Source organism: Carassius auratus, chromosome 15 (genome assembly GCF_003368295.1).
Source record: "Carassius auratus strain Wakin chromosome 15, ASM336829v1, whole genome shotgun sequence".
NCBI lineage: Eukaryota > Metazoa > Chordata > Actinopteri > Cypriniformes > Cyprinidae > Carassius > Carassius auratus.
This window is the reverse complement of record NC_039257.1, coordinates 20,462,096-20,478,158: the sequence shown is the minus strand read 5'-3', so window position 1 is coordinate 20,478,158 and position 16,063 is coordinate 20,462,096. Positions and strand designations below refer to the sequence as shown.

The 16,063-nt window shown below is 35.9% G+C and overlaps 1 protein-coding gene across 2 annotated transcripts in view; it reads right to left on the bottom strand.

Annotated features, from left to right (window-relative positions):
* bace2 (beta-secretase 2) overlaps nt 1–11,827 on the bottom strand; it is a 39,180-nt gene extending 27,353 nt beyond the window's left edge. The window contains exons 1-4 of one of the 2 annotated variants that reach the window (XM_026282858.1): nt 11,350–11,827; nt 5,006–5,094; nt 813–1,029; nt 142–273 (exon numbers count right to left, since the gene is read on the bottom strand). In XM_026282858.1, coding sequence (XP_026138643.1) covers nt 142–273; nt 813–1,029; nt 5,006–5,094; nt 11,350–11,625 — 714 coding nt within the window. In that variant the 5' untranslated portion in view covers nt 11,626–11,827. Of the gene's footprint in view, nt 1–141; nt 274–812; nt 1,030–1,467; nt 1,766–5,005; nt 5,095–11,349 lie in introns of those variants that run through there. The other variant, XM_026282859.1, reaches the window with a different exon arrangement.
* Nucleotides 11,828–16,063: the final 4,236 nt, after the last annotated feature.

Sequence of the window (16,063 nt, the reverse complement as noted above, 5' to 3'; positions counted from 1 at the left end):
ATTTAATACATATATAATAGTTTATGTTTACATGATTAGATTGATGTACCCACTATAGCAGTTAGCTGGATTCATTTTTAACTAATTTTGATTGTATATTTTAGTAGGTCGGTTCAAGACTACTTCTGGTTTGGTACACACCAGGCTGCCGCCTGCCGGGTCAGCTGTAGTGCTGGCAGAGACTCCTGCTCCACACATCTGAAGAGAAAAGACATCTGGAATGCCGGTCTGTTTCACAACAGAGTTGAAGAAGGGCTCCACTGATGGGTCAGGCTGAGAGGAGAAATATATAAAACTCATCTTAAGGAAATTGAAACCAATTTTTAAATATGTATATTTAAATATAATAATTACGCCTAAACATAGTACAAACCAATATTTGTATTGAGTGTTTATTATATATTAATTGACAAAAATGAAAAAGACAAAAAAAAAAAATATGGAAAGACAAGATTCAGATAGTGAGGAAAAATATGCTTTCATAAATGTTTAAAAAAGTCCCTAAAGGAAAAGAAAGAAAACAAGTTTGATACTATTGTACAGTAATATATTAGAAATGTACCATTGCACTAATAATTTTCCATGGTACATAGTAAATTATCCACTACTTTCTGAAACACGGCTCTTAGTAATAGCAAATATACAGTGACTTTTGAAGATAATAACACTGCTGTTTGAAGATCTAAGCCACACCTTTATGACACCAAAATTGAACATGTGACAGCTATGGCTGAGCTAAATCAAACAGTAGCACCCATCTCTAAAATAACACACCTTTTCTCAATAACACACCTATGTAACATATCACTTACTCGAGCTAGTAAAGGATATGCAAGTCCAAGAATTCCCTGCCAGTTGATTCCAGGCAGAAAGAAGCCTTCTGATGTGAGGATTGTGGCTATGTTGATAGTGATTGTCCCACTGGGCCCTTGAGGAATGGTGATGCGGTCAGTTCCCAGTTCTCCCTCCCATTCTCCCTGTGTGTATTTTACTGCAACTCCCCTGCCGGAGCTCTGATATGTACTGGAACTGAGCAAATCATCATGACATTGATCCATTACTAATGGACTGCTGAACTTACAAACATTACTCACTGGCACACATTAAACAACTGGAATAAAGTGAATGTATTTTTTTCTGGATGCTCTTTTATGAAAGAATGTGATGTAATGGTGATGTGTGTTTTGATGTTAGATTGCTTTTTTGTAGTAAAACGAGATGTAAGGATGTGATCTTACAATGCTTTGTTTTAGCAGTCGGATTTTATCTTACAATACTCTGTTACAGTAGGGTATGATGTAACTAAAGATATAATGTAGGGATGGGATCTTACAGTGCTCTTTTATAGTAGTGTGCAATGCAGGGATGTGATCTTACAGTGCTTTGTTATAGAAGTGCGTGATGTAGGGATGTGATATTACAGTGCTCTGTTATTGTAGTGTGTGTAGTGTAGGGATGTGATCTTACAGTGCTCTGTTATAGTAGTGCATGATGTAGGGATGTGATCTTACAGTACTCTGTTATAGCAGTTTGTGTAAAGTAGGGAACTGATCTTACAGTGCTCGGTTATTGTAGTTTGTGTAATGTAGGGAACTGATCTTAAAGTGTTCTGTCATAGTAGTGCGTGATGTAGGGAATTGACCTTATGTGCTCTATTATAGTAGTGCGTGATGTAGTGATGTGATCTTACAGTGCTCTGTTATAGAAGTGCATGATCTTACAGTACTCTGTTATAGCAGTTTGTGTAATGTAGGGAATTGATCTTACAGTGCTCTGTTATTGTAGTTTGTGTAATGTAGGGAATTGATCAGTGCTCTCTTATAGTAGTGCATGACGCAGGAATGTGATCTTGCAGTGCTCTGTTATAGTAGTGTGTAATGTAGTTATGTGATCTTACAGTGCTCTGTTATAGAAGTGCATGATGCAGGGATGTGATCTTACAGTGCTCTGTTATAGTAGTTTGTGTAATGTAGGGAATTGACCTCATGTGCTCTATTATAGTAGTGTGTGATGTAGGGATGTGATCTTGCAGTGCTCTGTTATAGCAGTTTGTGTAATTTAGGGAATTGACCTCATGTGCTCTATCATAGTAGTGTGTGATGTAGGGATGTGATCTTGCAGTGCTCTGTTATAGTGGTTCATGATGCAGGGATGTGATCTTACAGTGCTCTGTTATAGTAGTTTGTGTAATGTAGGGAATTGACCTCATGTGCTCTATTATAGTAGTGTGTGATGTAGGGATGTGATCTTACAGTGCTCTGTTATAGTAGTTTGTGTAATGTAGGGAATTGACCTCATGTGCTCTATTATAGTAGTGTGTGATGTAGGGATGTGATCTTGCAGTGCTCTGTTATAGTGGTTCATGATGCAGGGATGTGATCTTACAGTACTCTGTTATAGCAGTTTGTGTAATTTAGGGAATTGCTCTTGCAGTGCTCTTATTGTAGTGTGTGTAATGTAGGGAATTGATCATACAGTGCTCTCTTATAGTAGTGTATGATGTAGGAATGTGATCTTGCAGTGCTCTGTTATAGCAGTTTGTGTAATTTAGGGAATTGCTCTTACAGTGCTCTTATTGTAGTGTGTGTATTTTAGGGATTTGACCTTAAGTGCTCTATTATAGTAGTGCGTGATATAGGGATGTGATCTTACGGTGCTGTTATAGTAGTTTGTGTAATGTAGGAAATTGATCTTACATTGCTCTGTTATATTAGTGTGTGTGATGTAGGGATGTGATCTTACAGTGCTCTGTTATAGTAGTGTGTGTGTGTGTGTGTGATGCAGGGGTGTGATCTTACAGTGCTCTTTAATAGTAGTTTGTGTATTGTAGGGATTTGACCTTAAGTGCTCTATTATAGTAGTTACTGATGTAGAGATGTGATCTTACAGTGCTCTCTTATAGTAGTGTGTGATGTAGGGAATTGATCTTATAGTGCTCTGTTATAGTAGTGTGTGTGTGTGATGTACAGTAGGGATGTGATCTTACGGTGCTCTGTTATAGTAGTGTGTGTGTGTGTGATGTAGGGATGTGATCTTATATTGCTCTTTTATAGTAGTGTGAGATGTAGGGAATTGCTCTTACAGTGCTCTTATTGTAGTGTGTGTATTTTAGGGATTTGACCTTAAGTGCTCTATTATAGTAGTGCGTGATATAGGGATGTGATCTTACGGTGCTGTTATAGTAGTTTGTGTAATGTAGGAAATTGATCTTACATTGCTCTGTTATATTAGTGTGTGTGATGTAGGGATGTGATCTTACAGTGCTCTGTTATAGTAGTGTGTGTGTGTGTGTGATGCAGGGATGTGATCTTACAGTGCTCTGTTATAGTAGTTTGTGTATTGTAGGGATTTGACCTTAAGTGCTCTATTATAGTAGTTACTGATGTAGAGATGTGATCTTACAGTGCTCTCTTATAGTAGTGTGTGATGTAGGGAATTGATCTTATAGTGCTCTGTTATAGTAGTGTGTGTGTGTGATGTACAGTAGGGATGTGATCTTACGGTGCTCTGTTATAGTAGTGTGTGTGTGTGTGATGTAGGGATGTGATCTTATATTGCTCTTTTATAGTAGTGTGAGATGTAGGGATGTGATCTTGCAGTGCTCTGCTATAGTAGTGCATCATGCAGGGATGTGATCGTACAGTGTTATGTTATAGTAGTGTGTGATGTAGCGATTTAATCTTACAGTGCTCTGTTATAGTAGTGTGTGATGTAGGGATTTGATCTTACAGTGCTCTGTTATAGTAGTGTGTGATGTAGGGATTTGATCTTACAGTGCTCTGTTATAGTAGTGTGTGATGTAGGGATTTAATCTTACAGTGCTCTGTTATAGTAGTGTGTGATGTAGGGATTTGATCTTACAGTGCTCTGTTATAGTAGTGTGAGATGTAGGGATTTGATCTTACAGTGCTCTGTTATAGTAGTGTGTGATGTAGGGATTTGATCTTACAGTGCTCTGTTATAGTAGTGTGTGATGTAGGGATTTAATCTTACAGTGCTCTGTTATAGTAGTGTGTGATGTAGGGATTTGATCTTACAGTGCTCTGTTATAGTAGTGTGTGATGTAGGGATTTGATCTTACAGTGCTCTGTTATAGTAGTGTGTGATGTAGGGATTTAATCTTACAGTGCTCTGTTATAGTAGTGTGAGATGTAGGGATGTGATCGTACAGTGCTATGTTATAGTAGTGTGTGATGTAGGGATTTAATCTTACAGTGCTCTGTTATAGTAGTGTGTGATGTAGGGATTTGATCTTACAGTGCTCTGTTATAGTAGTGTGTGATGTAGGGATTTGATCTTACAGTGCTCTGTTATAGTAGTGTGTGATGTAGGGATTTGATCTTACAGTGCTCTGTTATAGTAGTGTGTGATGTAGGGATTTAATCTTACAGTGCTCTGTTATAGTAGTGTGTGATGTAGGGATTTGATCTTACAGTGCTCTGTTATAGTAGTGTGTGATGTAGGGATTTGATCTTACAGTGCTCTGTTATAGTGGTGTGTGATGTAGGGATTTGATCTTACAGTGCTCTGTTATAGTGGTGTGTGATGTAGGGATTTGATCTTACAGTGCTCTGTTATAGTAGTGTGAGATGTAGGGATGTGATCTTACAGTGCTCTGTTATAGTAGTGCGTGATGTAGGGATTTGATCTTAAAGTGCTCTGTTATAGTAGTGCGTGATGTAGGGATTTGATCTTACAGTGCTCTGTTATAGTAGTGTGTGATGTAGGGATTTAATCTTACAGTGCTCTGTTATAGTAGTGCGTGATGTAGGGATTTGATCTTACAGTGCTCTGTTATAGTAGTGTGTGATGTAGGGATTTGATCTTACAGTGCTCTGTTATAGTAGTGTGTGATGTAGGGATTTGATCTTACAGTGCTCTGTTATAGTAGTGCGTGATGTAGGGATTTCATCTTACAGTGCTCTGTTATAGTAGTGCATGATGTAGGGATTTGATCTTACAGTGCTCTGTTATAGTAGTGCGTGATGTAGGGATTTGATCTTACAGTGCTCTGTTATAGTAGTGTGTGATGTAGGGATGTTGTGCTGCAGCTACAGCAAAGTTGCTGCTTCCAGTATCAACCAGGATGTTAAACTGCAAAGACAGAAAACAATATGACTTTAAGGGTTATTATTTTTCAGTCAAAGTTAAAATTATAAGGGAATATAATGTATAAAGTTAATATAGCTTGGACACTTTTAAATTGTGAATGCTGCTATTAATATAGTAGATTCGATACTGAATCGATACATTCGATTTCTCAGCTGCTAGGGGGTAAAATTTATGTTTTTTAGTAACAAAATTCACAGCTTGGCTTTTGCAGAATGAGACACAGTTCACATAACTTTCATCTCTCTATCAATCACTCGATAATTAATTCAAATCAATAATTCATGCATTCAAATCTATGTGATCTTACTGCACTATTCATTTTTGTGTCTGATTTAAAGCGGGCAAAATTCAAGATCTCCCCAGCATGTCAGGTGGTTGTCATGACAAGAATACTTAGTGAAAGATGCATTAAATTATTTAATGCACAGTTAGCCATAGATTACATAAATGACAACATAATATTTGAATCGTTTGAATTATTTATCATTTGAGCGCTGCAAATGCTCTCGGAGCAGTTTAGCTAATATATGAGAATGATCTCTTATCCCCCTAAAATCACCCAAAAGTGAACCGTACTCAGATCGCCTCTGAAAGTAAATCAATTCAGTAATGAGGAGAACCAAGAAAAGAACTGGGTTCTCTTTTGAGTCCACTATATTGTGAACACCAAAAGGACTGAGGTCACTTTCGCCTGGTTCCCTTTCTGGTTAACTTTAAGTGAAATGGGTTTGGTTCCTTTAATCAAACTATATGTGAAAACACCATAAATGATGGGTCACTTTTTAGGCATTAGATTAGTTGGAAATAGTTTCAGAGGAATACTCTGCATTAATACAGCTTATGATCATCCGTGAAGTGCTTTTGATTACTACAGAAAATAAACAACATCCCTAAGCTACAATAAATAAATAACATTTACAGTTATGTACTTTTAATGAAAGTCAAAAGGGCAAATGCTGGCGCTTTAAAAGCAGAAATGTCTAGCTCCTGTACCAATTGTCAAAATTATTTGCACTGCTTTATTAGGTAGAATAAAAAAAAAAATTTTGTTACACATTAGCAATGTAATTCCTACAGGTGTTATCTCCATGTAAGAACTCTTATGTCACATCCTGTAGCATTAAAATTTTATCAGATTTATCAATAGCAATAATAGCTTATAGTCATCTGGGTCTTTCACTAGATGTTAAAACATGCTGTGATTTGGTCCCATTTCATTTGATCCTGAATGTATTGAAAGGGGTTCAGGTCAATGCTTTTTTGCTGGCCAGTCAGGTTCTTTCAGACTCATGTGCACAGAGGTATTGTCATGCTGGAACAGAAAAAAGCCCTTTCCAAGCTGCCGCAATACAGCTGAAAGCACCCAGATCTCTTGAATGTCATTTTATGTTGTAGCATTAAAAACTGACAGAAAAAACAGAAGTAACTGAAAAAAATCAAATCCATTAATTAAAAATACTGTATATTTCCACATATAGTTTTGGTCATTTTGTGTATGTTCAATTATATGGAAAAAACAAACAATACATGCACTTCTAAAGCCACCTTTTTATAAATATAAATAAAAAGGCATAAAATGTCAAAACCCATGTATCTTAGCTTAGGTTAAATTACAAATTGAAAATGAGAAATGTTCAGAGCACCAAAAGTATTTGCACACAACTATGATATTTTTTTACGTTTATTTATATTTTTATACCTAAATGCCAACCACCTAAATACCATCAAACCCTGCTGGCACAGAGCCCTCCAATTTAGTCTCTCCATGCATATGTTTCTGTTTGCCAGACGGTCACAGCAGTTGGAATAATGTTGTTGGAGCGCTGGTTCAACGAGGGGGAACTAATGAGATAACAGAGCTGTGCCATCTCACCCAGTTGCCAAAGAGGCCATTATGGGCATTTCTCATCGTTAACGCCATCATAATAGACACACAGATCTGCTCCACTGCACTGATCCTAACAGCTTCATTTAAAATCACTTAAACTCTTAGGAACACATTTTAATGCCGTATTTGAATTAAACATTATGGAACATCTTGAGTTGTTATTAAGTAATGATCTCTTTTCAAGAGGAGAAAAAGTGAGAAAGACTTTTAATTCTACTTTACATTAAATATCTATAAAACTGTAACACTTCATAATCATAAATAATGAGTCAAAAAGGAAATCATGGTTTCTATTATCTGTTTGTTCAGCATTACCAGGATGTGTAAGGTCAAGTCAAGCACAAGGCATTCCACATACTGTATCCCATACAGGACCAAGTGCTCTGGTGTAATAGCAAATGCAACAGGTAATCCAGCATACAGGAAATTTGCACATTATGCACACGTCACTAATGATAATGATCAGCTGTTTATACAGGAGAAGGCAAACACTTCCTTGAAGTATATTTTAGCATACCTTTAATGAAAAATCCTATACTTAATATAATAGATGCAATGTTTTTGGACCCTTAATTCCATGTTATTTACATTTATGTTAAATGCAATTACTTTGTAAATTAGTTAATAAATGCAATATCTTATTTTTATTATGAATTAAATTATTTACAGAATTACTAACGCTGTCTTTGAAATGGATAAAGTGTACTGCCAAAAGTATACTGATGATAATTCAGTAATTGAAACTTGTATGTCATGTATTTGAATATATTTGTAACACATTTGTAATGAGGCACTTGCAAATTAGAACATTTAAAATAGCTTACATTAACTTTAAATGTATCAAATAACACACTACAGGTAAATACAATGCAGTGCTTTACATGCGCTTTATGTTAATCAACACATTAAAATAAGCATACTTAGAATAGCAAAAACTGTACTTTAAAGTAAACTTACTTTTGAAAGTGCAAAAATGTAGTTAGTTAAGAAACATTTTAGTTGCCTTTAATTTGTTTAAAGCTATATAATAAGTTATATAATAAGTTATTATATAATATATATTATATATATATATATATATATATATATATATATATATATATATATATATATATATATATATATATATATATGCACACACTTTTAAGATTTGAAGTACACTGTACAAGAGCACTTTCAATACATTTAAGCAAACGTCTTTTTCACAAAGGTTAAACATTACAAATCATGGTTATTCACATTAATAAGTAAACTGATTAGAACAAGCACTGGTTAATAACATGTCTGCTTTGTAAAGTATTGCAGAAATAGAATGAATGGTTATTCCAAGCTTTAACAGAATATTTATTCCAAGCATAGACCTTGTTTTAGCAGGGTGTGCAAGAATTCCAATAGGAATAATCTTCTTAAGGTGTTGAACTTGAGACTTTTCCAAATACATTGGCAGTTATTTTGTGTAATTCTTCATTTCTTGCCGGCTTTAACTCAAGACAATTATCAAGCACAAATTTTCAGACAAACAGCACAAAGTACAACCGCTGTTTCCCACACGGCTGCAATCACAGTCTTCAGTGGGGAAAGGCAGAAAGTGTTTGTGGTTATTCAATTAAAAATCCTACAGCGCAAATTATCATTGCGCTTGTAGTTATTTTTTTAAGAAATGAAACCAACAGTAATGCTTGCCTTGCCACTACTAAGTTTGGAGGATACAATAAGGACACTTTCCTACCACTTCCTGTCTGGTACGAAAACTCCATCCATGCCAGCTTCCAGTAAACATGAAGTCTGTCCTCAACAGGGCCCCTGGAACACACATACTCCCTTTGGTTCCAAGGATCTGGCCCCTTCCCTGTGCTTGTCGCTCCATGTACTCCTCACTGCGCTCCCACGGCTCCTCTGCTGGTGAAGTGGGCTCTAATCACCCCTATCGAGGTGGCTTAGCTAATTGGCAGGCGCTCTGTCACTGGGAACGCATCTGCTACCTGTTTGTACCAATTAGCAGATGTGAGCCACTCCAGTCCGACGCCTCCGCACATACGACAGATTCCGCAATTAGTGGCTCGTTTAGAAAGAGCGCCTCAATTAACATGAGTACCCTTAATTACATATTCGCAGAGGATGCGGGACGATCCTGGCCTCTCACAGTTCACCTTACTCATTCAATTGTGATGAGTTGAGAGAATAAACATGATGTTCAATGACACTGCAGATTTCATTATAATATTTCCAGAGAGACGGGCCACATGATGAATTATGATCACTAAAATTCAAGCTCCATTTTCTAAAGAGAGGAATGCAATTACAGTGCATACAGGGTTTAAAATGCTTCTACATCACAATGAGATTTTAATGCATCAATTTATAAACAGAATTTGGGTAGTGGTGTTTGCTTTGGTTAAATCTTCATTTTTAGCATTAGGAAACTGAAACAACTGAAACATTATATATATATATATATATTTTTTTTTTTTTTTTTTTTTTTTTTTTTTTTGGGAAAAAAAGTCAAGGTGATGCATCTGACTTGACAACATGATACAATAAAAAGCCTCATTAAAAGAATAAAATTCTAGAAGTATGGCTATATATAAACTTTTATATTAGACCTTTAAAATGTTTTAACAAAACTGCTTCACTGCTTTGATTATTAGGCTAAAAAAAAAAATATATATATATATATATATATATATATATATATATATAAAAACAAGTGGGCCAAATTAAAATCATGTAGTGCAACCAACGTGCAGACAAGATGAACTGGTTAGATCATTTTGTAAAATATCATGTTGTGCAAAGTGTAGGCCTAATGATGTTTATGAATTAATAATTGGTACAAGCTATCATAATCACCGTTATCAACCTCAAAATTATTTTTTATCTGACTCCAGCTAAAACTGGAAGTGGGCTAGGCCTAAATCAGAAGTTATTTGAATTAGAGAAGAAGCCCGTTGTACATGTTATTCTGTACTGTTCATAGTTTTGAATGCACAAATATGCCTTGTGTAACTCAAAGTGGAACAGTTTCTTTCAACATACCTTCTGCTACACCTAAAGAGGAAGAGATAAGAAATGTAACAACGATCTCTCGGTTGTATCGCCAATATTGTGCTTTTCCTGCTGTTATCCAGCAATCAAGAGGAGAGACTGTATAGGCTGAATATTTTTATTTTATCCTAGTAGAATTTATTAGCCAGGTTAGACTGCATTTTTAACTATTTTGTGGAAATAATCGGGACGTTGCGGTACAGTTCAACTAAATAGATTGTGAGATTAACTTCAACTGTTCTACAAATGGACTTTTTTTAATACATCTAAAATGAAAATGAAACACTTGGAGCTTTGCAGGGTTTTTGATAAAAAAAAAAGAAATTAATAACAGCAATCCCAACTGACTATAAAGTCTGTACACACAAGTGGCCCCACGCATCTGCTTTAGGCCCTGATCTGAGTCAGCTGCTCTCATTGAGGGGCCCGCTGTCATGTGAACCCATGTGAGTCGGCTCTTACATATTCTCAGCACAAAGATCAAAGGCTCTTTGGGCTCCATCCTGCGCCCAAGGCATCTCATAGAGACTTTCACATCACATGCTTCTTGAACTTATATGCTCTTAAAAACTGAAACGCTGCTTTGAGATCAGCCCTAGCCTACAGTACCCATCTACTCTGATGTTTAACAGCTGATCAGAAATCAGCTGAGTTTTTAACAAGACCGTAAAGGGCAAACCATTTGAAACATGTAGTGGCCCTAAATGTATGTGAATGCTTAAGCCACACTTACGAATGTCAAAATGTCATTTTCATTTTATAAAATATAACACATTTTCTCTCAGAATTATAGTAACTTAACTCTTAACTCAATCTCTTACTTGTCCCAAAGTAATTTTATTGGACGAATGGGAGGTAATTAGTGGTCATATCTGCTCAAATTTGTACAGGTATTTCTTGCAAAGTAAGGTTGTAGCTAGTTCAACACAATAGATATTCTTCACTAGTGTCTGACAAACAGAACTGTCTAAAATGTAGCACACATGATGTTGTGAAACCTTTTTTTTGTGTGTGTGTGCGTGCATGCATGCTTCTGTCATCTCACTTTAAAACAAACAATGGCTGATTTGATGTTTATCTAATCTAACGCAACGACATCCACTTGTTCGTGCGACTTGTAAGGCCACTGTATAATGCAGAATCTGGTTTAAATATGCCTATTTAAAAGTTCCGATGTAAGATTAACTGGAGACAGTTACACAATTAATAAATGTACCGTTACAAAACATGTCACTTCATGTAACGCTAGGCCTACAAAAGGAAAAATGATAGAAAATAAAAAATAAAAAAAATAAATGTCATACCGTTTGTCCCGGAGTCCCAATAACCATCTCCATGTAATATCCCCTACCAGAGTCTCCTTTTAAATTATTGATCATATCTAGGAAGTTGACAATCCCAGCTGGATCCGATGCCAGGGAAAGTCCACTCTCCACTGCGCTTTGATTCTTCCTCAAAGCCCTCAGGTCCAGCTGCACCGACGCGTTGAATTTCCCCGCAAACATTTTCAAAGGTATTTTAAACACTGCATGCGACGTCCAGAAGGAAAGAGAAAGTAGCAGAAGCCCGTAGAGCAGCATCTCGCCAAACTTTACGTTGACCAGACCGACAACACTCAGCTTCGCTTCAAAGTGCAGAACTCTTTCACTGATAGTTCCATTCTCATTATTAGTTATAGGAATAATCTTCGGCAGAGAGTATGTGAACCAGACAGACGCCTCCGGGATATGAAGTATGTGTGTAATGTGTTCGATTCATAACTTCCTGAAGGAGCATATGACGGATATGACGAGCATATCCAAACATTCCAGTGTTTAACGAGGGCCAGAGGCGCGGGAGAGGGATAGATACTGAGTTGCGTCTCAAAAGCTTGAATAAATAACCCAGTAGTTTAAAAGTTGTTGAAAACAATTAATTCGACTTTTGTTTTGCAGCAGGTGCCATGTGTATATAGGCCTACAGTCAAATCAATATGTCTAAAATAAAATAAAATATATTTGGTTGGTTTTGACTCTGTGTGTCTATATAGGCTTACCATAAATATCTTTACATTTAGCCTATCGTCTTGCAGTACCATTGATAATCAGATGAGGGCATAGTTTACCGCTCCCACACCGAACCCCCGCCGAACAAACTGTGCGGTAATGAGGGAGATTATCGGAGTGAGCAGGCTAACTCTCCAAATCTCCTTTACTGGAAAATTGCTTCGTAATCTTCGCCGAACCCTGATTGGAACGAGACTTGAGAGGCAAGACCAAAAAAACTCTCAGAGCTAAATTCTCCTTATATGACAACGCCTATCTTTCACAGAACCACTGCTATTTTAACAGTACCTTCAAACACCTTTGTGTGCAGAGATGGTGGGTTATGTAGCATTTTATATTTGGTGGAATTTAGTCATCATAATCGTTTTGAAAAACAAGAAAAAATATTAAAATATTTACTGTAAAAATAAACTTAATATAAAATACATTTAAAAATAAACTCGAAATAAAAAGCATTCCAGTTAAAACTTGTGACCACAGACGATAAGTGTATTTATCTTTATTAATTTGAGTGAGGTGTTTCATATTTTAGATTAAAGCCTAATATATAATTAGGGTTATTAACAGCATATGCTCTCTTCTCATGCCGTGTCCTCCCTGAAACTGACCACCTGCTGTACATATCTGCCGCTCGACCTGAGACCTGAACACGTTCCTCAATAGAATAATCTCCACGCCTTGAGCTGACCGAATTACTGAAGCATCTCTAAGTCCATAATGCTTGTCTTAGACGCGGTGCATCTGTTGGCATCTTGCATGGTGATATTGGATATTGTGTAATTACAGGCAGGGAAGAGGAGTTGGACAATCTGGGATTAAGGGGGGAGAAGGAGGGGGGAATGGGGCGTGTGGTAATGACCTGTCCACAAGCTTCATTTCCATCCTGTCCCAGCCTGGGCCATTTAGTTTGCAGCTGATGCTGCATAATTTGTGGGTTATTAAAGCAGAGATTCAGTTCCAATTGCAAGTGCATTTCCTGTGACAGAGGACGTTCCAAAACCCTACCATAATTATTAAAACAATACAAAATTTCTCTCAAATGTACTTTTTAGTTTCAGTTCAGTGTACTTTATTAAAACTTATATAAAACATATTAAAATCACTATAAAAAATCCATGTCATGACCTCTTTAAACAGAACTTAAAAGATGTAAATATAGTATAGGCCTACCGTATATAAATGTTGAGTCTGAAGCTTTCTCTATCCTCTCCCCTTATACTTTTTCCTTTTTCTAACTTCTCTCTGTTTTGCATGTACTAATTGGTTAATTCATCACAGTCATCTGAAAATGTACAACTCGTTTTATGTTGTTTCCTGTCTCCAGTGTTCATTACTTGTGTAACTGCTAAATTGAATCAGGCGATGTTTTTGCTAAAAGCATGTTTTAAGATTTATCATTAGTAACTGCTAAACTCTCACTAGTTATGTTTTTAAAGAGGAGTCTATGAGCAACAGGACAACACATCCAGTTGACTAGAAAATAATAACGCGATCTTGTGCTAATTCGTATGCATGTTACGCCTATCTATGACAAGCAATAGATTTCTCTACTCAAATCATCCATGTAGCCATTGTTCATCAACAACTCGACAAACGTTCTTAAACATAAATAGGCTTAGCTGGTAGTAAGTTGATATCAGAAGGGATAAACACACCTCAGTATAATATGTGCAAATGTGCAATACTTTACATTGGATTTAAATAGTAGTTCCAAATAGTGACACAGGCCAAAAGAGACACCCTCATTATTTTGCTAGAACATTCAAAATAATTTTTTAAACACCACACATCAAATAACATAAATACAAAAATACACATTTCAATACATTTAAATACATCACAATATAAAACAAACATACAATTTAACCATATATATCACATACCAATACCAGCTAAGAAAACAGTTTTCCAACTCTGGCACAAACCATCATTCCCGTCTTCACGAAAAATGTAAATGCACATGATTAAACAAAATATCACACTTTTAAAAAGTATTATATAAAATAATTGTCACATACCTAACAACAGCCATGACAGCTGTTTTCCAAAGCTGGCACAAACCATCATTGCTGTCTGCACAAAATATTTGAAGGCACATGATTATACCAAATATCCTGCATTTAAAAAGTGTTACATCCAACACAACAAATAAAACGTAATTACCTCCAAGAGTGAAATCACAGCCACTCATCTGGCATTCAGCGTGCACACCGCCATTTTTTCACAGCTAATGCCATGCCATTCATAAAGAATAAAACTTAATATGAAATTATAGCATTTTATTCTGTTCTGTGTGATTTAGGCCTACATAATGTTAAACAAGACTTCACTTTAAACCCTTAAAATAAATAACATTTCTGCAATCGTTTAACCTTTACTTGTTATGCAATGTTTACTTTGTTTACCATGGGACACAAAAGGTGTTTTATCTGATATCCCAGCTAACAAAAATAGGTAACGGTTACATAATTGCGATGTAATCTGGTGACCAAAGTTATGTTGTGGTGATGTACAGGTGCATTTCAATAAATTAGAATATAGTGGAAAAGTTAATTTAAGTAATTCAACTTAAATTGTGAAAATTGTGTATTAAATAAATTCAATGCACACAGACTGAAGTAGTTAGAAGTCTTTGGTTCTTTTAATTGTGATGATTTTGGCTCACATTTAACAAAACCCATTAATTGACTATCTCAACAAATTAGAATACTTCATAAGACCAAGAATAGTTTTTAGTGAATTGTTGGCCTTCTGGAAAGTATGTTAATTTACTGTACATGTACTCAATACTTTGTAGGGGCTCTTTTTGCTTTAATTACTGGCTCAATTCAGCGTGGCATGGAGGTGATCAGTTTGTGGCACTGCTGAGGTGTTATGGAAGGCCAGGTTTCTTTGACAGTGGCCTTCAGCTCATCTGCATTTCTTTGGTCTCTTGTTTCTCATTTTCTTCTTGACAATACCAATTTAGTGTGGGCGGGTGCTAAATCCTGCTGGAAAATTAAATCAGCATCTTCAGAAAGTGCTCCAAAATTTCTTGGTAAATGGGTGCAGTGACTTTGGTTTCCAAAAAACACAATGTACCAACACCAGTAGATGACATTTTACCCCAAATCATCACAGACTGTGGAAACACTGGACTTCAAGCAACTTGTTGTATGAGCTACCAAACCGAGAGACCATTTTGAGGACTCAGGAAACCTTTGCAGTTGTCTTGAGTTGATTAGTTGATTGGCATGTCACCATATTCTAATTTGTTGTGATAGTGAATTGGTGGGTTTTTGTTAAATGTAAGCCAAAAACATCACAATTAAAAGAACCAAAGACTTCTAACTACTTAAATCTGTGTGCATAACATTTATTTAATACACGAGTTTCACAATTTGAGTTGAATTACTGAAATAAATGAACGTTTCCACGACATTCTAATTTATTGAGATGCACCTAGTGTATGTATTAAGAATATATTACGTATCTGGAATGTCCTAGGTAATCTAACAATGTTATTAGAATGTGTTGACGATGTTGTAAATTGGTAATTTGATGGTAATGAAATTATGGACATACAACATTGTAGTTACGTTGTCAATTGTTAAGTCATGAAATTACTGAAAAGTACCAATACATTATGTAGGTAGCACTTTATTTTACAGTCCTGTTCCTCATGTACATACTATGTACTTATTATAGTAATTACAATAACTATGTAATAAATAGGTACTAACCCTGAACCTACCCCTAAACCTAACCCTAACCCATGTAGTTACCTTGTATTACCAGAACTTTCTTAGATAAATACACTGTAAGTACACTATAAGTATATGTAAGTACACGTACTGTAAAATAAAGTGCAACCATTATGTAACTGTTACGTTGCGTTAGCAGGGATGCTGTGACTGACAAATTAATAGAACTATAAAATACACCAGAAATGCAACATAATTACGGGATTAAACAATTTTATTAGTGCACTTTA